General features: G+C 40.4%; 1 protein-coding gene across 2 annotated transcripts in view; it reads right to left on the bottom strand.

Annotated features, from left to right (window-relative positions):
• ANO6 (anoctamin 6) overlaps positions 1 to 20,447 on the bottom strand; it is a 128,105-nt gene that overhangs the window by 13,688 nt on the left and 93,970 nt on the right. For both annotated transcript variants that reach the window (XM_024211865.3, XM_024211866.3), the window contains exons 9-17: positions 16,419 to 16,524; positions 15,685 to 15,745; positions 12,244 to 12,389; positions 10,415 to 10,492; positions 6,979 to 7,204; positions 5,968 to 6,137; positions 5,010 to 5,107; positions 2,199 to 2,329; positions 1,142 to 1,347 (exon numbers count right to left, since the gene is read on the bottom strand). In XM_024211865.3, coding sequence (XP_024067633.2) covers positions 1,142 to 1,347; positions 2,199 to 2,329; positions 5,010 to 5,107; positions 5,968 to 6,137; positions 6,979 to 7,204; positions 10,415 to 10,492; positions 12,244 to 12,389; positions 15,685 to 15,745; positions 16,419 to 16,524 — 1,222 coding nt within the window. The remainder of the gene's footprint in view (positions 1 to 1,141; positions 1,348 to 2,198; positions 2,330 to 5,009; positions 5,108 to 5,967; positions 6,138 to 6,978; positions 7,205 to 10,414; positions 10,493 to 12,243; positions 12,390 to 15,684; positions 15,746 to 16,418; positions 16,525 to 20,447) is intronic.

Genomic DNA, 20,447 nt, shown 5'->3' with positions numbered 1-20,447 from the left:
GAAGTTTGAAGAGTCTGCACTTGATTAATAAGACCATAAAAAGATCTGAAACCAAGTACTAAATTTCATAAAGGACTCATTTTTTAAATTAACTTTAACTCAGACTGATTAATGGATTTACTTGCAATTCTCAGAAAATTCATTTTACACTCAAAGGATAAGTGTTGTAATTTTGAGGCTACATTGTATTTTTCATACCTAACAAAGCTGTTGAATCTCTGCTTTAAGTGCAAAACTGCTTAGACGGGGAGGCACGACCATAATAAATACAATAATAATTAATAAAGTTTAATTACAACCTAATTTCTTCAAAATCCATGCAGTTACCTGAAAATTCTCAGAAATTCATTCTGTATTCAGTGAGTATTGTAAGTTTAGGGAGGATACACTGTATTCTTCGTACGTAATGGAAGGTTGGACACAGAATTTTCTCAAGGATGTCACATCATGAAAAGTGAAACTTCCTTTATTTAGGCCTAGGGTTTTTGAAAGCATGTAAATGACTTTGGAGCCAAAGTCTCATTTTCAAAAGAGACTTAGGATGCTAGATATTTAGGCCCCCAAACGCCTATGTCACTTTAAAAAATGGGACTTAAGATCTAAGTTCCCTATAAGCTGCGTGGCCACAGGCTATCAAGGGCTGCACAGGTGGGGTGAGGTGCCTCTCCCCCTGCAGCAGTCTCGGGGCAGCCTGCACCCCAATCCCCTCATTCCCAGCCCCACCCCAGAGCCTCCTGCACCCCCAGCCGGAGTCCTCACTTCCTGCACCCCAATCCTCTGCCCCAGCCCTGAGCCCCCTCCAACACCCCAAGTCATTCATCCCCGGCCATACGCCAGAGCCCACACCCCCAGCTGGAGCCCTCACCTCCCCAACCCTCTGCCCCAGCCCTGAGCCCCCTCCCACACTCCGAACCCCTTGACCCCACCACTGTCAGACATCACCTCCATGTTGGTGCGCATAACAAAATTCATTCCACACGTGGATGTAAAAAATTAGAGGGAACATTGCTTAAGATCCTAAATTACTTAAGTGTTTTTGAAAATGTTACCTCTAGTCAGTCTGGCACAATACATATTAATATTTCACTTGACAAGAATATTTAGAGTATACCATTTTTTATAATTCTCAGGTCATACTTACATTGGTCACTACTGCCAGAATTGCTATTCCTTGCATGATTGGCTGCCATGCTCCTATATCTTGTGCTTTCTGTGGCACCATGCGTCTGAACTGGGTTGTAATCTTCCAGGCGTCAACTCGTATTTCCAACAAATTATTAACAAGAGCCAGAAGAGGAGCCAGCGGGAATGATGCCACAAATAAAGTGACAAATCCAAACTGTATAACTGCCAATGAGAATGTGACATACATTGGTGATGCCTTAACTCCGATGTGTATATATTTACCCACACCATGACAGAGACAGGAATGCATGTTTTAATGGTTAATCAGAGACTCTTTCTCTCTCTCAAATAGCAGACCTTGTGTGAACATACATGCAGAAAAGTACAATAAACCCCTGAAAGATAGTGAGGCCTACCAAGAATGAACAATAGACTGTAAAAGTATGTGAGGTGCACACTCGCACAAAAAAGCCATAACTCATACATACGAACTAGTCTGAATATTTAAATATTGCTTCTTTTATATGCCTTCTTATCTTTCAGGCATGTAAATTTATTTATTAATCCAGTGCTATGCTGAAAAGCCTCAATTAAGAATCACATTATTGGTGTTTGTGTGCTGAAATAAGTATGATTACAATACTATTAAAGTATGGCTGGTTGCAAAGAAATTAAAGTTTTGACAGCTTCCAAAAAGCAAAAACTTGAAAGCTGCTGTAAATCTACAGTAAACTGGTATAGGAATGTCATGCTGCAGTGCTGGAGTTGAAGATGACAGTCTTCTGGCCCCTGACCTGTAGATAGGGTAATAGATGAAGAGGCACCAGACTTAGTAATACAATCCCTAGCTACAGAAGCCATATCGTCTTTAGTTGTAAACTGGATTGTCATTTATTTGATTTAGACTAACCAATTTTTTTACCTTTATTCATTTTGCACAAGCTTTAATCTCTATAACATGTTTACACTATCGATAAAATCATCAGACATTATTTATCTGAAGACTTTTTAAAAAAAACACCTTTGGGTCCTGAAAATATTTCATACGAATCAGAATTGCACTGCTGACTTACCCATTTCCAGATACTCATAAAACAATCCAAGTTTTCCAATGGGTTGCAGATGGTAGTCCTGCTCCCAGCGGGGAATAGTCTTTTCTGATCTGGCAGCTGAGCAACATCTTCCAATTAGATTCTTAACCCAGCTATCAGTCAGGAGAAAAATGATGACTCACATTGTTAGTCTACTCTGCCAAAGGCTGAGCTATTGCAAAGATCTTGCTCTGGTGGTATAGCCAAGTTTGAAAATTGATTTTTGATCATAACTGAACTACTGAAACTCCTTAATACAAACAATGGGTCTATGATTCGCTATTGCCTTGTACCTTGTGCAATCATTTACAGTAATGCAAAGTGGGTGTACAACACTACCATTCTGATCTGTTAGCATTTCACACCCACTTTGCACTGGTGTAAATGACAGCATCAGGCGAAAAGGCGACAGAGAACCAGGCCCAATATATTCCTCAGACTGTACAGTTTTTAATCCCTCCTCCCCAAAAGCTCTTGGTCTGAAATGCAAGCACCAGAATTTAGGAAAATTGATGATGTAGTTATAACTATTTCTATCTGTTACCTTAGAATAAGGAGTGACAGCAGATGAGCTTTTAAGAAAAAAAAAAGGTATTGTTTGCACATAAATGTCCTTCATAATAAGGGAAGAGAAAATTTCCATTTGTAATAAGAGAAACGCAAAATGAGATATCAGCCAAATGCTTTTAAAGATTTGCATGAGGCATCACAGTTTTACAAAAGATGTGTTATTCCTTAAAATATACAGGAAGAATCGCTTTTTCAATATTTTTCCAAATTTCCCATCAATCCAACTTCTAATGCATCCCTTACTGTGGTATCTTGCCTTAAAGTAGTCCTTAAATATATCCTGAAAAACAGATGCACTGAGACTGAATCTGAAACCACTTAATATCAAGTAAAATGTGACACTCTTCCTTTATACATTATTCTTCCTCCTTTCTCATCTTACTTACAGTTTTTGGGCCCAATCATTGCAAATAGGAGTTCAATGGAAGCAAGATTTGGGCCTTTTCTCTTTTCCTCCATTTCTAAGTCTCCTTTACCCATATTTGTGTTTTAGGTCACTCCCTATTTCCAATCCCCTTCTCCACATTTTCTTCCTGGTCATCTCCTCTTACACTTCCCTCCTGCCCAGCCACCTGTTATCAAGGCCCCAAATCTACACTCCCTAATAAGGTTGTCAATATTCTGAGTGTTATCTTGTTTAAAGCAGCTTTATTTGTCAGACAGCATGCTCTCTGTCTCCTGATCTTTCTCCTTCATTGCCTTCAATCCATGTATTGTTTGCTTGTGTCTGATTTAGATTGCAAGATGTTTGAGTCTGGGATCATTTGTTTTCTGTATTTGTATAGCCTTGAGCATTCTATCAGTGCTCAATAAATAATAAAAGTCCCTGATGCATATCCAACTCACTGCATACTCCACTTGCTCCTCTGAATCACCGTATGTAGACACATTTTAATCTTCACAATTCAACTTTTCTCAGCCTAAAGCATCAGTAATGCCTGTTACATTACTGTTGCAATGATTAAAAATGTCAGAATTGGGTGGATCTAGTTCTTCAAATGCAAGCAATACCAGGTCATGTTAAGAATTGATCTGGGAAGGAAGCACAAACCTAGGACTTGACTACTGGTTGCAAGTGGTGATACATCGTGTGTGGTGATGGATAGGCATAAGTAATGGGAAGAACAGATAATTGGCTAAGCAAACTGGGACAATCACTGGCATAAATAAAATCAACTAGCACAATGAGACTTTTTGGCTGTCAGCCTGAAGCAGGAAAAACCGACTCCTGTGGCAATTTTTTTTAATCTACAGGTGTAAATACACAAAATCAGGCCTGTTGATTCTAAGGGACAGATTCTGCTCATATTTGCAACAGGGTACGCTTGGAGTAACTCTCCTGAAGGCAGTGGAGTTACTTTGGGTTTACACTAGTGTAAATGGGAACAGGATCTGACCCTATTTTCTAGGACTCCCACCTCCAGTTTTCAAGATAATTGTTATTTTTACGATTGTGCATACTTGATTGGTGAAGAAATGTCATAAGTTTCTATTACAACTCCATCAGATATGTATTTAAATGAGTTCGTGCTGGTTCCCTCTCTTTGCCACCTCCCTTTGCTATACCTTTTCCTGCTTTCTGTACTTAGATCATTCCCTGTCTCCTGACGAGGGCAATACTATTTAATAACCTTTGTGTAAGTTACACAGAAGACATGCAGCCTCCGGTTTTACTGTATCATTTACATTCAACATTACCCTTTGGGAATGTCTGTCATATGAACAGAGCTGTGAATATCAAAATACAACTACAAAAATATATTTAAAAAACTAAAATAGCATTTTAAACACTTGTTCTGTGGGAAGTCTGACATAGAACAGTAAATACTAAATCGTGGTATGCCATTTAAAGCAATAATAAGGTGAAAATTGTCAGAGTAGCCTCCAGTTTTGGTTGCCTCAGTTTTGGGCACTCAACTTGAGACATGTTGGGCCTGATTTTCGGTAGTGTTGAGCATCCACAACTTGAACTGAACTCAGTGGGAACTGGGGATCGATAGCACCTTTGAAAAATCAGGCCCCAAGGCGTTTCAAGCTGGACCCAAAAATGGCATCCAAGTTGGAGACCATGGAAAATGTTGGTCTTGTCCTCCAGGTGCCTGAGCATATGCTGCTATTGAAATCTAAATGCCCACTTACTTCAAACAGGAGAGGGCCTTAGCCATCAAATATTTGACCTTTTTGTTTCATTAGGTCACTTTTAAAAAAACATTAGGTACTTACGGAAGAAGCACTTCTTGAATGTTATTCCAAATTGCTTTACCTCCCATTATTATTGTTAGCTGTGTTGTAAGTTCAAGGAGACATCCGCCTGGATCACACTAAAGGTTGAAAGAGGTATGAAAAATGCTGCATAACTCTTCAGGCAAGATTAAAGTGTTTTAAATAAAATATATACTAAAATTTTAAAAATTACATTATTTTAACCTTAAAAATAATCCGGGAAGACAACTGAGACAAATCCCTTTGATAATTTAGACAAAAGGACCAACAGACCAAATCTGACATTGCTATAAGCAGGATACCAGTGAAGTCAATGGAACAATGGCCCAGATCATACAGCCTCTCTGTGTTGCACTGTCATTACAAGAAGATCACTCTAGTGGAGGGGAATCCATGGATGGTGGAGAGCTGGTGCTGAGGATGTTATACCACCCTCTCTCTGCTGCTGATACAGGTGTTCATGGGAAAGTGAGTGTGGCTGGGTCTTTGTTATTCCACAGTGGTCCCTTGTGAGTCAACGACAACCTAAATAACTTTAAGAAACCTTGAAGCTACTCTAAATTATGCTAAGGGGCTGGCCCAGCACACAGTTGGCCTAGAACTGGGGAAGTGCAAAGGCTACCTTTGAACTCCCCTTCTGTGCTGTACACTCCTTGGCAATAGCTGAAGATCTAGGGCTTGTCTACACTCAAAATGCTACAACGGTTCTCCCGTTGGCGTAGGTAATCCGCCTCTCTGAGAGGCAGTACCTAGGTTAATAGAAGAATTCTTCTGTTGATCTAGCGCTGTCTACACTGGATATTAGCTCAAAATAACGACATTGCTCAGGGGTGTAGATTTTTCACACCCCTGAGCGCCGTAGCTGGAATTGACCTAACTTTTTAGTGTAGATCAGGCCCTAGGCTAATATCTTACATTGGTAATTAAGAAAAAAAGATACACTATAGTGGATTCTTACCTCTTCATTTCTGTATTTTCCTAACCAATAAACTGGGTCTCCAGGGAATCCTACAAATTTACCCTTAAAGAATGCAATGTAGAAACATGAAGAATAATAGTTGACAAACTGGAATAAGAACATCTTCATGGTCAGACTGTTTTCATAATCAGTCTGCGTCCTTGGTAGTTCTGTAGTTTTAAAAAAAAAACACACCAAAAAACAAAAAGGAAAAGAAAATTAATATTTGAACAGCTTTAGTGCCTCCATCAAAAAATGTGCATGTGCCTTGCATGCTTGAATAGAATTTACAGCACAATTTAGATTGTTTAGGGTCCCTAATACAATGTAGCCATTGTGTTAATTATAAGACTATTGTAAAGAGGAAAGAATTTGTTCTTTGACGCTAAAAGAAAAAGAGCAACACAATTCTCTATCACTTTCATAGAAAGAGAAAATCCTCGCAGACTCAACAAATAACAAACATAACACTTTGAACTGACGGAAATAAACCATATTAAAATACCAGTACTTTACACATCTAAAGTAGAACAGCTACTTTAATGTAGATGGCCTGGATGGAAAGAATAGTAATATTTGTGAATGGTTATCTGTTTAATAATGAGAGAAAATCATCTAGCATTGGACCAGTGACCATATTCTATTTATTTACAAAAAAGGGGCTGTTCTCTCCATAAATAATGGCTAATGTACTTGAATGTGTTGTGCGGTACTGATCTGTTTTCATAAAGCCTGGGTATTATAGTAATCTTCCTAGCTTTGTCTGTTTCACAAATACAAAGCTGTAAACAATTGATGTTTCATGCTGGCTATACAAGGATTTCTTAGGCAAGGAGTAAAATATATTTCTTTGATGAAAGTGAAAAGCTGTATTTGAAAAATTCTAGAAGTCATTGCATGCTATAGAGGGAAAATTCTGAAATACTTGGTGTAGATATTCATTTACTGGGGTCCTTATTATAGGAATGATGTTGTTTTCTGTTATAGTTCCTAGCTAAAGCATAAACTTACCAAAGTCAGTAATCATGATTGCCACTTTTTCATAGATGATGTTCAGAATCATGATGATTATAAAACTGATGATTGAAGCAGTTACTGAAGTGGCTGCCTGGGGAGTCAGGTACTTCTGAATTGCTTCTGTTCCATTAATGTGCCGTGGCAGCTTTGCAGAAAACACAAGGAAAACTGAGAGTCTGTAGACGATGATGCCAATAACTGAAGCAACGATCAAAAGAATCTGAAAATAGAATACAATATGTATATATTGGTGTAAAATCATATGGCTTGGGAAAAACAGTGGTTTGAAATATATATTACGAAGGCCAAAGTGAAACTAATTGGACCCTCTTTCTCCCCACCCCATAATATGAGAGCAAGGGGATGCTCTGTGAAGATAAAACACAGTAAAATTTAGAACCCATAAAAGAGAAGACTACTTTGTGTAGCATACGGTCAACCTGTGGAAAAAGAGAGGGATAATTTTATGACCTATAATGTTTGTAGCTATGCAAGCTAAGATAAGGAGAAAGGTAATCAGATCTCATGCTTTGGGGCATATGATGGTCACTTCCTTGGGTTAGAAAAGAATCTTCTCTTCCCAACACCCCATGTACAGCATTGCACAATCGGCAGGATGCATTCTGGAGGGAAAACACTGTATATGAGCCAGGTATTGTTGTTGTTGTGGATTGTGGCCAGAAAAAAGCAACTGCCCCTAAAGAGAAACAGGCACATTTTAATTAGGGCTGTCAATTAATCGCAGTTAACTCACGCGATTACCTCAAAAAAATTAATTGCACTGTTAAACAATAGAATACCAATTGAAATGTATTAAATATTTTTGGATGTTTTTGTACATTTTCAAATATAATTGATTTCAATTACAACACAGAATACAAAAAGTGTACAGTGCTCACTTTGTACTATTTTTGATTATCATTTTTACAGTGCAAATATTTGTAAACAAAAGAAGTAGTGTTTTTCAATTCACCTCATACAAGTACTGAAATGCAATCTCTTTATCATGAAAGTGCAACCTACAAATGTAGTTTTTTTGGTTACATAACTGCACTCAAAAACAAAACAATGTAAAACTTTACAGTCTACAGGTCTACTCAGTCCTACTTTTTGTTCAGCCAATCACAGAGATACACGTTTGTTTACATTTATGGGAGATAATGCTGCCCACTTCTTAATTACAATGCATCTGAAAGTGAGAACAGACCTTCGCATGGCACTGTTGTAGCCAGCGTTGCAAGATATTTACGTGCCAGATGCACTAAAGATTCATAGGCCTCTTCATGCTTCGGCCATCATTCCAGAGGACATGCTTCCATGCCGATGACACTCGTTAAAAAAATAATGCAGTAATTACATTTGTGACTGAACTCCTTGGGGGAGAATTGTATGTCTCCTGCTCTGTGTTTTACCTGCATTCTACCATATATTTCATGTTATAGCAGTCTCGAATGATGACCCAGCATGTTGTTTGTTTTAAGAACACTTTCACTGCAGATTTGACAAAATGCAAAGAAGGTGAGATTTCTAAAGATAGCTACAGCACTTGACCCAAGATTTAAGAATCTGAAGTGCCTTCCAAAATCTGAGAGGGACGCGGTGTGGAGCATGCTTTCAGAAGTCTTAAAAGAGCAACACTCTTTTGCGGAAACTACAGAACCCAACAACCAAAAAAGAAAATCAACCTTCTGCTGGTGGCATCTGACTCAGATAATGAAAACAAACATATGTTGGTCTGCACTGCTTTGGATTGTTATTGAGCAGAACCCGTCATCAGCATGGACACATGTCCTCTGGAATGGTGGTTGAAGCATCAAGGGACATATTAATCTTTAGCGCATCAGGCATGTAAATATCTTGCGATGCTGGCTACAACAGTGCCATGCAAACGCCTGTTCTCACATTCAGGTGACATTGTAAACAAGAAGCAGGCAGCATTATCTTCTGGAAATGTAAACAAACTTGTTCATCTGAGCGATTGGCTGAAAAAGAAGTAGGTCTGAGTGGACTTATAGGCTCTAAATTTTACATTGTTTTATTTTTTAATGCAGGTTTTTTTTGTACATAATTCTACATTTTTAAGTTCATCTTTCATGATAAAGAGATTGGACTACTGAACTTTTATTAGGTGAATTGAAAAATACAATTTATTTTGTTTTTTACAGTGCAAATATTTGCAATCAAAAATAAATATAAAGTGAGCACTGTACACTTTGTGTTCTGTGTTGTAATTGAAATCAATATATTTGAAAATGTAGAAAACATTGAAAATATTTAAATAAATAATATTCTATTATTGTTTAACAGCACAATTAATCACGATTAATTTTTTAATCGCTTGACAGCCCTAATTTTAATCAGTCATATCATCTGCATTGGTTGAAATAATACTTTCATGTTCAGTATTCTCTTTCTCTTTGTTTTTTGTCATATCTGCTTAATTCCCCATTTTTATTTCTTATTAGCTATCTGGTTTTTATTTAGATTGTAAATTCTTCAGGGCAGCGAGTTTCTCTTCTTATATGTCTGTAAAGTGACATTTATCCTCTGCCCCCCCCAGACATAATACCATAGTAATAAACCAAATCACAATACATGTTACAAGATTCTCCCAGCATTCTGAACCCCAACCAGCCAGTTAGTTATTTTCTTCACTGTGCTTGAGACATGAAAACCCAGAGCATAGCTTCTTCCCTGCTGGCCAGCCAGCATTCTGTACAGTCCCTGTGCTCCAGCTTCATTTCCCATCACTGGTGTTGGTTTTCCGGCTACAGTATGTTGTACAGGCTCTGGGAGCATGCAATATATTAGAGCCCTCAGTTTTTAGAGATGGCCTTTCTGGGCCCGCCCATCATGTTACATATTGTTTCATGGATGGCTGGACGTCTTTCAATTTTTAGTTTTAATTAAAGTAGCAAGATTGGGAAAATCAAAGAGCTCCCAGCTTTGCTCTTTTAAGTGAAACGAAAAAGCTGAAAGAGGCCCAGTCGTCCATGACATGCTATTGAACCGAATGGCTGGAACAACAATGAAAGAAACTGGGAAGAAGGGGGGGAAAGTGCAACCAGGTCTGTCCCCAAGGTAATCCATTGTTTCACCTACCAGCAAAACATGTATCTGAAAATGCTGATGGAGGAAACAGTGGACCATATTTTCAAACATAGCCCACAAGTTGTAGCCACAAAATATGCATAAGTATAAACTTATATGCACGAATATCTGTTTTGCATATGCAAATATATGGTTGGTGTATGCAGTTATGTGTTTGGGCATGTGTGCAGATGCTTTTTGGGTGCAACTTAAACATCCATATTTGAAAATTCAAACCAGCCTGTCACTTATTGACTCATATATAGTTTAGTTTTTCATGAAGCTATTATTTGTCAAGAGAAGTACATTATATTAAAGAATAAGATCAATAGAATTTTACCCAGAATAAGACTGCACTTATACCGAAGGTCATCCGTACACACTTTCCAAAGGCAGTGTATGGCACGTGCTCTTCTTGCTGGAAAGAGAGTTTATTTAGAAGGGGATTAATCATACATCTGCTCTTCTTTTAAATATATTTTTCGTGTGATCTGTTAAGCACTTTGATACGTTTAGGGCACAATAATGGGAATCAGGATCCTGGTTTCTACTCCCAGACCTGACATCTTTGCCAGGTCCCCCTGGCAATTCATGTGGGCCAACGCTTAAAAAAAAAAAATGTCCACTGATTTTGGGTGTCAGTTTTTGGGTGCCCAATTTGAGAAACGTGGGACCTGATTTTCAGAAGTGCTAAGCACCCACTGCTCACATCAGCTGGATTAGTGGGTGCTCAGCACTTCTGAAAGTCAGGTCCCTATGTACCTGAGATTTGGCATCCAAAAACTGTCACCCAAAATTAGTGGACACTTTGAAAATTTAGGCCTCAGCTTCTTTGTCTCTCAGTTTACCGCCCTCTAAAATGGGGTTGATGCCTACCTCACCCAGGTGTAATGGGGCTTCACTGATGTTTTAAAAAATCTTTGAGACACTCAGATGAAAGGTCTATATAATGGCAAAAATATTATTTTTTAGCCAAATCTTCTCTATCTGAAAATACCTTAAGAATTGTTTAGAATTATCCTTGTGTAGTAAAGATAATGTAAATTTTATAAGCTTATTAATAAAACCAGGTATCCTGTAGCACAAGATTATAATACAGAAGGGGCCACTTAGGGTAGATTTTTAACCATGTCAGTCTAGTTTTGGAACTTTTCAAGTCCTCTATTATAAACATTAATATAGTATGACTAGAACATGAAAGCAAAGCAGATGATCAGGTAACTGCGGTAGTGATGCAATAACAAAAAATAATAAAGACCTGACAGCTGAGCTGGAGTGAGCCGCTAAAGCCACTTGAAAACGTATAAAAAAAAGGAGCTCTAAACTAAGAGCCTCAGAAATGTGTATTGTGTTTCACTAGAATGAAAATTATCCCTGTCCAGGTGAACTCATTAATGTTATTAGCATCCATGTATGCTTGGCCATAATACCTGTTTGTGCTTCTCTCATTCAAAGACACCTTTGGATAACAAAGTCTGAATACTGTATGAAATGCAACTTCTCTTCCTCCATTTTGTCTTGTTTTCCTGGCATGTCTCCAGGCTTTCAAGAACAATGAACAATCAGCGAGTATAGGGTTGCCAACCCTCCAGGATTGTCCTGGAGTCTCCAGGAATTAAAGATTAACCACTAATTAAATATTATGTCATGTGATGAAACCTCCAGGAATATGTCCAACCAAAGCTGGCAACCCTATCAGTGACCACTGTGGGCTTCTCACAACAAAAATTATTCAATGCCAGGCTGTTACCTGGGTTTAGAGGTACCATTCTGTGGCACCAGATCATTCTACTGCAGTCCCTCTGGTTGTTCGGAAACTGCCCTTTAGTAATCACCCTCTCACTTGGTGTTATGAATTACAGAAAGTTGCCAGTCCCAAGGTTGCAGTAATTGGTACAACCAGTTGCAATGATAAATTTGATTTCTGTGAACCCCAGGCCTCACATTTTAGCCTGATACAGATTGGTGTATGCTAGGCCTGCAATTTATTAGATCAACATATCGGGTCAGATCCTCAGCTGGTGCAAACTGAGGTAGCTCCATTGACTTCAGTGGAGAAATGCTGATTTATATCAGTTGAAGATCTGGCCCATCACTTTCATGAGGTCTTTGTTTGAATCTCTAGCTTTCACAGTTTGCACTATGACCAATTCTAAAAACATTCCTTACCTGTGTGATTTCATTTGTTACTACATGAGTGCATCGTGCTTCGTATTCTGGACGTATATATTCTTCCTGCTCTAAAAATTCAACAGTGTCCCATTCATATTCCAGTTCAGCCTGACGTCGCTTCCAAAACTCCAGAAACAAAGTAACTAACCAAAGGATAAACAAACAGAGCTCTATCACATGTGCACCGTATAGCGTTTGAACTCCTATGCTGTAATATGTGAATCATTAATTTTTTAGATCACTTTTCGGAGACATAGAATATAACCTTTACTGGCTGGTGGGATAGTGCCAAGACTTTCTCAGGGAGAAAATAACTGGATCTATTTCTTTACCTAATTACTGCTCTAATGATGTAGGTGTTTTTATTATATCAACCTGTGGATTCTTTATGCTAAAGAATGCATAAAAGTTTATTTTTCCTTTCTGAAAATGTATAGAATATGAACAATTTGGATTTTATATTGCAGGATGGTTTTTCAAAGCATATTGTTTGATTAATTGAAGGAAAATGATTTTGGAGAGTTATGGATGTTTTTAAAATAAAACCTTAGCGCATATAAAAAATTGCCATAGGGAAAAGGCTAATGACCATTTATTATACACTATAGAGTTAGTGCCACACCTACTAAAGGTTTTCCAGAAACAGTTACAGTCAATTCACCAAAACCAAGCATGCAATAAACAGAAAAACTAGGGCCAGCTTGGGAGAGGCTGTTGCATGAGCGCATCCATGGATGGAAGGCTCCTACCTTTACATGGCTTCAAACGGGCCTCTCACACTGGCAATCCCTGTGCTCCCTGAACTCTGGGGAGCACAGAAACTACTCTTTCCAAGCAAGAGGCCAAAAAAGGGGAAGTGGGGTCCTGACCTTCTGTATCAGCCTGCAGAGCAAGGCCAGTGGACCAAAGAGGAGCAAGCTCCTCCATCCCTACCTCAGGCCACTGGTCTGGTCCCCAGAGTAATTTAGAGCATCTCATCGGTGCTCCAATTAGCACCAGCTTCAAAAGGCCCTCAAGGGACTGTTCCAGTAGCTGGGAATTATTGGAGTGCACGGCTGTCCTGGCCTTACAGCCTGCTGCCCCTCCCCCTGCCACAATCCCTGTGCTAGCAGCCAGGAAGCGGGTGTGGCCCAAGAGATGCTATGATATCTCTGTCACTGAGGGAGTTGCCTACATAGAGGGAATCCTCCAGGTGTGATAACTTTATAGCTGTTTTGTACCGCTCAGGCCTCAGAGCAGGGCGGGTTCTTCTGTCTGTATTTTAACTGATCTTTTCTTTCATTTATTCTAAAAAGGCATTTTCTACTGGTTAAAACAAATGACTGGGAGTCTGGAGATCTAGGTTTTAATCCTGTCTGGCCTTGCGCATGTCACTTACTATAATTTAGTAGTCCAGACCCACTTTACAGGGGGTATTGTGAGGCTTAATTCATTCATGTTTTGTAGTTATTTGAGTTCTCTGAAGGGAACATATTACAGAAGTACCTTTATTAACAAGTATATTAATGGTAGCAATGCAATCATAGGGCTAAAAATGTAACATTCTTTAAATTATTTGGACCAGTCTATCTACAAAAGTATTACAATTCAATGAAAATTACAACTGAAATGGCATCAGGACCATGGCTCACTTGGATTCAGTACAATTTTGATTGACAATTCACCTCCTTATAGAGCGGGTTTATGATGAGACTACTAACAGACCCTTGTAAGCATTATTGTAATTATGCAGTTTAACTTTCCATTTATCATTTTTGGAACAATACTCCAAAACAGAAAATCACAATTTTTAATTAAGAGGCAAATTACAAATAAGTTAACTATTAGGACAACAGAAAAAAGATCAAATTAACATCAAACTGTTCTAATCTTTGATTTAGGGAATTTCCTGCTGGTATCTTGAGCGTAGTATACCTTTGAAAAGTTCTTAAAAGAATCACATTTAATTTAACAATTATTTTATTGAAATAGTTACTTTAAAGAACTTTATATTAAGTTCATTATCAAAAGATCAAGGTAGAACATGTTTTACAATAACAAGCATATTAACCTTTCCTTATCAAGCCGATATATTGCTCTAAAATGTTATAGTAGTTGTCTTCTGTACACTACCCTTCATGCAGCACCACTGATAACATAAAACTTACTTCTGTAACTTTGTTGACTAGCTTCCAAGTCAACATTACTTGTTAATCACCAACTAGTAATCACTCTGGTTAAGGGGCTATAGTTAAAGCCAATTAGCAACCTTGCTAATATGGACAATCCACAGAGGCTTAATGAAGGGGGGGCCCTCAGGCTCCTCCCTTGGCCATAGACAATGCTGCTACTACTAATTCACAGTCCCCATCTCTCTGATGGGAGAGGAGGGGTGGGAGGAAATGTCCTGGCCGCTCCCCATCTCTCTGGTGGGAGGGGAGGGAAGGGAGTAGAGGTCCTGGCTGCTCCCCAGCTCTCTGGTGGGAGGGGAGGAGGGGGGAGAGGTCTTGGACCTGGCTCCCCACTTCTCTGAACCGTGGGCTGCCATCTCACGCTGCCTCCTCCACCACATCCACTTCCAGGCTTGCTCTGGAAGAAGAGATTGTGGCTTGGTGAGGACATGAGTGACACTATGAAGCGGGGGTGGAGGGGAATGGGAAGGAACCCCATACACATCTGCACACCTCCTGGTCAGCAGCGCATGTGTAAAGCAGAGTCCTGTAGATGAAGAAATTGGGAAGTAGCACATACTACTACATCTCTGCTACTTGGCAGGTAACGTGGGCCCCCTTGTTAAGAAAATTCTGGTTCTGCCTCTGCGGTCCAGTGAAACAAGACACTTTCTGGAAAAATAAACTTTGTCTTGTCCATTGAATCCAGTACAGAATAGAATCAGTCAGTGGGAACCCCGATTAAAGAGACACTTTCACTGCCACAAGATGTCCCTAGTGCTTGTAATTACTGCATGTTTAGCGTATCAATTACATAAATGAAGAAGGAAAGAAATAATTACTAGAGTGTATAATAAATGACTCTATTTTTCCCATTGCCTTTCTCAGTCATGCAGCTGCTAGTAGGAATAGACAGCTCCAAGATTCTTTGGAGAAAAACAGTCCTTTGCCAGACATGTTTAAGCATGTGGCTCCTGCTGGCTTAACACTGGGCAGTTCTAATCCCTTCTTCTTACTTTTCTCCAAGTTTAAAAGGATGAAGCAAACACTGAAAAAAACCCCAATTCCTATCTGCCCCTGAAGGTTCTGAAATCGGTCTCCAAATGATGCTAAAAAGAGTTACTGTCATGCTTAATTTTTGTGTGTGAACTCCCTTTTGTAATATTGCTGAACACTAGAAACTGAAATGGTTGTACATTTAGCGACACTTTTTGGCATATGCCTTAGGTCTGCCCAAAATTAGATGACAAAACTGTAGATAGAAAGCAAAACCTTGAAATCGACTTACCCCATATTCCCATAAATACTGCAAATACTAGTGTTCCAAAGCTATCGAATATACACAGTTTCTGTAAAGAATTAAAAAATAAATGCTTTAGTTGTAATGGGTCAGTAATTTTTCTACATGGGGTAAGAACGCTGAAAGAATGTTGCACATTTTGACTTTAGTTTTGAGCTTTTACATGGTTTAATAAAGAATCTTCACCTTTCCTCCTAGTATTCTTCCAATATGCAAAATCAAGGAAATTAAATGCAAAAAACCTATATTAAACCTACGAGCCAAATATGCAGCAAAAGGATATACAACTGCTGTCGTATCAATGTTCCACCAATTCACTGTACTGGAAGAGGAGAGCCAGTACTTCAGTGCTAGGAATTTCAGTTGACATGACACACATACATTGTATTCTCTCTCTCTCACATACACACACAGAGCAAATGAACAAGTAATTCTGACAAACAAGAAGTGACATGAAAAACATTAACCTATTTAATAAGAAAACACTGTTTTGATATGGTAATTGTGGGGTTGCCCTTCTGCCTTTTCCTTCCAACATTTCCCTTTTCATGTGTTTCTCTCTTGTGCCTTTCATATTGCTGGGCTGAAGAAACATTAATCTTGCACTGGTGGGGGAATAACACTGCTGCTACTTTACCCCATGGATGGTGTAAGAGAAAATACAAAGGCTATTGCAACTGAACGTAGAAGCCCATCTCTACAGGATGTAAATGGCATGTTACCTTAGAGGATTCACAGGTGATAGTGAGGTTCCAGTATGTACATTCCTGATCACACTGCGGGCACATTATGATATTGCCGCCAATGTTGGGATCACACACTTCTTGGCTAAAAATAAAATCAATCAATTACACAAGCACGAAACTCAGACTACCATTAATGCTTGTAGATCAGGGGTCGGCAATCTTTCAGAAGTGGTGTGCTGAGTCTTCATTTATTCACTCTAATTTAAGGTTTCGCGTTTTTAGAAGGTCTCTTTCTATAAGTCTATAATATATAATATATAACTAAACTATTGTTGTATGTAAAGTAAATAAGGTTTTTAAAATGTTTAAGAAGCTTCATTTAAAATTAAATTAAAATCCAGAGCCCCCCGGACTGGTGGCCAGGACCCATGCAGTGTGAGTGCCACAGAAAATCAGCTTGCGTGCTGCCTTTGGCACGCGTGCCATAGGTTGCCTACCCCTGTTGTAGATGGTGTGATAACTCGGTGAAGTAAGGAATAAGTTGCTAAGGCCTGGTCTACACTACGGGATTAATTCGGATTTAGCAGCGTTAATTCGAATTAACCCTTCACCCGTCCACACTACAGAGCCATTTAGTTCGAATTAAAGGGCGCTTTAAATCGATTTCTGTACTCCACCTCGACGAGCGGAGTAGCGCCAAAATCGATTTTGTTAATTCGAATTAGGGTTAGTGTGGCCGCACAACACCGAATTAATGTGGTTAAAATAAATGGGGTAGTGTGGCCGCACACCACCGAATTAATGTGGTTAAAAACCGAATTAATGTGCTTAGTGTGGCCGCGCACAATCGAATTTATACAACCTGTTTCCCAAATTCGAATTATCTAAATTCGGATTAATCCCGTAGTGTAGACATACCCTAAGTACGCTGCTTTCAGACAACGCGCCTCCTCCACTTCCACTCTTAGCCTTTAATAAACTGCAAATTAGATTATGAAGCATGGAAGGAATTATCTCCCATTACTATTGGTGCTATTCTCTAAAACAAATCATGTTAAAATAAAACAGAGATCTTAAAAAATCCTATTGTTCACATTTTCAGGATTTCAGGGTGACTCATTTACCTGATTTACAATGGGCAAATCCACCCTATAATGTTCAGTCTGAGCATGGTGGTAGGGGAGGTTTGAGGCGGCCAGGGAGTGGCCAGGGAGTGGCTGCAGAGTCACTTGGAGTAGCCAAAATGGCTGAAGTAGTTCTAGCTACAGAGGGCGCAAGAGGACCAGGGGATCTGAATAAGTGCAGATCCAGTAGCCCCTTCCCACCAATGTCTCTATTCAGGGTGTAAAGGGGGAGCAGAATTTCCCCTGTGCTGCTGGTTCTGCCTAGTCTCCTATAGAAGAGGGGGGGAAGGAAGGTCTTGAGTTCCAAGCAGTTCCTTTTAGCAGGCCCTCCACCCATATGTGAATTTCACCTATGAGAAAGTTTTTTCTCTCCCTTAGGGAGTAGCAAACATAAATGGACATGCTATGGTAACCTATGTTGAAGTTTTGATTTTTCACTGTTTTCTTTACATTTTTACATTATATGTGGATTCACATATAAAGAATGAAAAAAACAAAATCTTAAATACAAGTCATTTGTAACCTCTCATGTCTGTCTATTACTTTTTTGCCCTGTACACTACAGCTTTAACTTCAGAACCAAGCCAGTTGCTATTCTTATTCTCTGTATTTGTTTCTCCATTAACTTGATTTTTGTTCGTGCAGGGATTGATCCACCACTCACTATAGTCAATGGGAATCATTTCAATGATTGACTAAGGCCTGGTCTACACTATGAGTTTAGGTCGACTTTAGCAGCGTTAAATCGAATTAAGCCTGGACACGTTCACACGACGAAGCCCTTTCTTTCGACTTAAAGGGCCCTTTAAACCGGTTTCTTTACTCCACCTCCGACGAGGGGATTAGCGATAAAATCGGCCTTAGCGGGTCGGAATTGGGGTAGTGTGGACGGAATTCGACGTTATTGGCCTCCGGGAGCTATCCCACAGTGCTTCATTGTGACCGCTCTGGACAGCACTCTCAACTCAGATGCACTGACCAGGTAGACAGGAAAAGCCCCGCGAACGTTTGAATTTCATTTCCTGTTTGCTCAGCGTGAAGAGCACAGGTGACCACGCAGAGCCCATCAGCACAGGTAACCGTGATGGAGTCCCAGGATCGCAAAAGAGCTCCATCATGGACCGAACGGGAGGTACGGGATCTGCTCGCCATATGGGGAGATGAATCAGTGCTAGCTGAACTCCGTAGCAGTAAACGAAATGGCAAAATATTAGAAAAGGTCTCCAAGGCCATGAAGGATAGAGGCCATAACAGGGACGCACAGCAGTGCCGCGTGAAAATTAAGGAGCTAAGGCAAGCCTACCACAAAGCCAGAGAGGCAAACGGAAGGTCCGGGGCAGAGCCGCAAACATGCCGCTTCTACGCGAAGCTGCATGCCATGCTAGGGGGTGCAGCCACCACTACCCCAACCGTGTGCTATGACTCCCTCACTGGAGAAACACACAGGGAAGCGGGTTCGGGGTACGAGGAAGATGAGGATGAAGATAATGTAGATAGCTCACAGCAGCAAGGAAGCGGAGAAACCGGTTTCCCCAACAGCCAGGATATGTTTATCACTCTGGACCTGGAACCAGTAACCCCCGAACTCACCCAAGGCGTGCTCCCAGATCCTGAGGGCACACAGGGGACCTCTGGTGAGTGTACCTTTGTAAATATTCCACATGGTTTAAAAGCAAGCGTGTTTAATGATTAATGATTAATTTGCCCTGGCAATCGCAGCCAGTACAGCTACTGGAAAAGTCTGTTAACGTGTATGGGGATGGAGCGGAAATCCCCCAGGGACATCTCCAGAAAGCTCTCCTTCATGTACTCCCAAAGCCTTTGCAAAAGGTTTCTGGGGAGGGCTGCCTTATCCCGTCCGCCATGGTAGGACACTTTACCACGCCAGGCCAGTAGCACGTAGTCTGGAATCATTGCATAACAAAGCATGGCAGCGTATGGTCCCGGTGTTTGCTGGCATGCAGACAACATCCACTCCTTATCGCTCTTTGTTATCCTCAGGAGAGTGATATAATTCACGGTCACCTGGTTGAAATGGGGCGATTTTATTAAGGGGACATTCAGAGGTGCCTCTTCCTGCTCTGCTGAACAGAAATGTTCCCCGCTGTTAGCCACGCGGTGGGGGGGAGGGGTGAAGTGATCATCCCCGATAATTGGGTGTGGGGGGGAGGGAGGTTAGTTGGGTTTGTGCTGCATGTTAACCCGGAAACCGCAGCCCCTCCTTTTACATTGCAAACCCATTTTAAATGGCCAACCCAACGGGTGCATGGTATGGGAAATGAGGGCGCTACTGTTTGAAACCATTCCCACATGTTAAGAAGGTTAAAAAAGCCAAAAGACTGTGGCTTACCATGGCTGCCTGCAAGCCGAAATCTGTTGCCTGGCACTGCGTGAGTGATCTCTCACACCAAACTGGCAGGCCCTCAATATAAAAGGAAAAATGCGACCTTGTAACGAAAGCACATGTGCTGTGTAATGTGAACAGCAAAATTTAACGTGAAAGAGTGTACCCATTGTTCTCTAAAATGTGTCTTTTTTAACCACCTCTCCCTTCTCCTCCACCAGCTGCAAATGTTTCTCCTTCACAGAGGCTAGTGAAGATTAGAAGGAGAAAACGGCGGACTCGGGATGATATGTTCACGGAGCTCCAGATGTCCTCCCACGCTGAAAGAGCACAGCAAAATGCGTGGAGGCAGTCAATGTCAGACTACAGAAAAGCACAATATGAACGAGAGGAGAGGTGGCGGGCTGAATCGCGGGATGAACAGAGCAAGTGGTGGGCTGAAGATGATAGGTGGCGTCAGCTTGCAGATAGAAGGCAAGAGTCGATGCTCCGGCTGCTGGAGCATCAAACTGATATGCTCCAGCGTATGGTTGAGCTGCAGGAAAGGCAGCAGGAGCAGAGACCGCCGCTACAGCCCCTGTGTGACCAACAGCCCTC

This window comes from Terrapene carolina, unplaced genomic scaffold (assembly GCF_002925995.2).
Source record: "Terrapene carolina triunguis isolate 2854851 unplaced genomic scaffold, T_m_triunguis-2.0 Scaffold68, whole genome shotgun sequence".
Classification (NCBI taxonomy): domain Eukaryota; kingdom Metazoa; phylum Chordata; order Testudines; family Emydidae; genus Terrapene; species Terrapene triunguis.
This window is presented reverse-complemented; position numbering and strand designations above follow the sequence as displayed.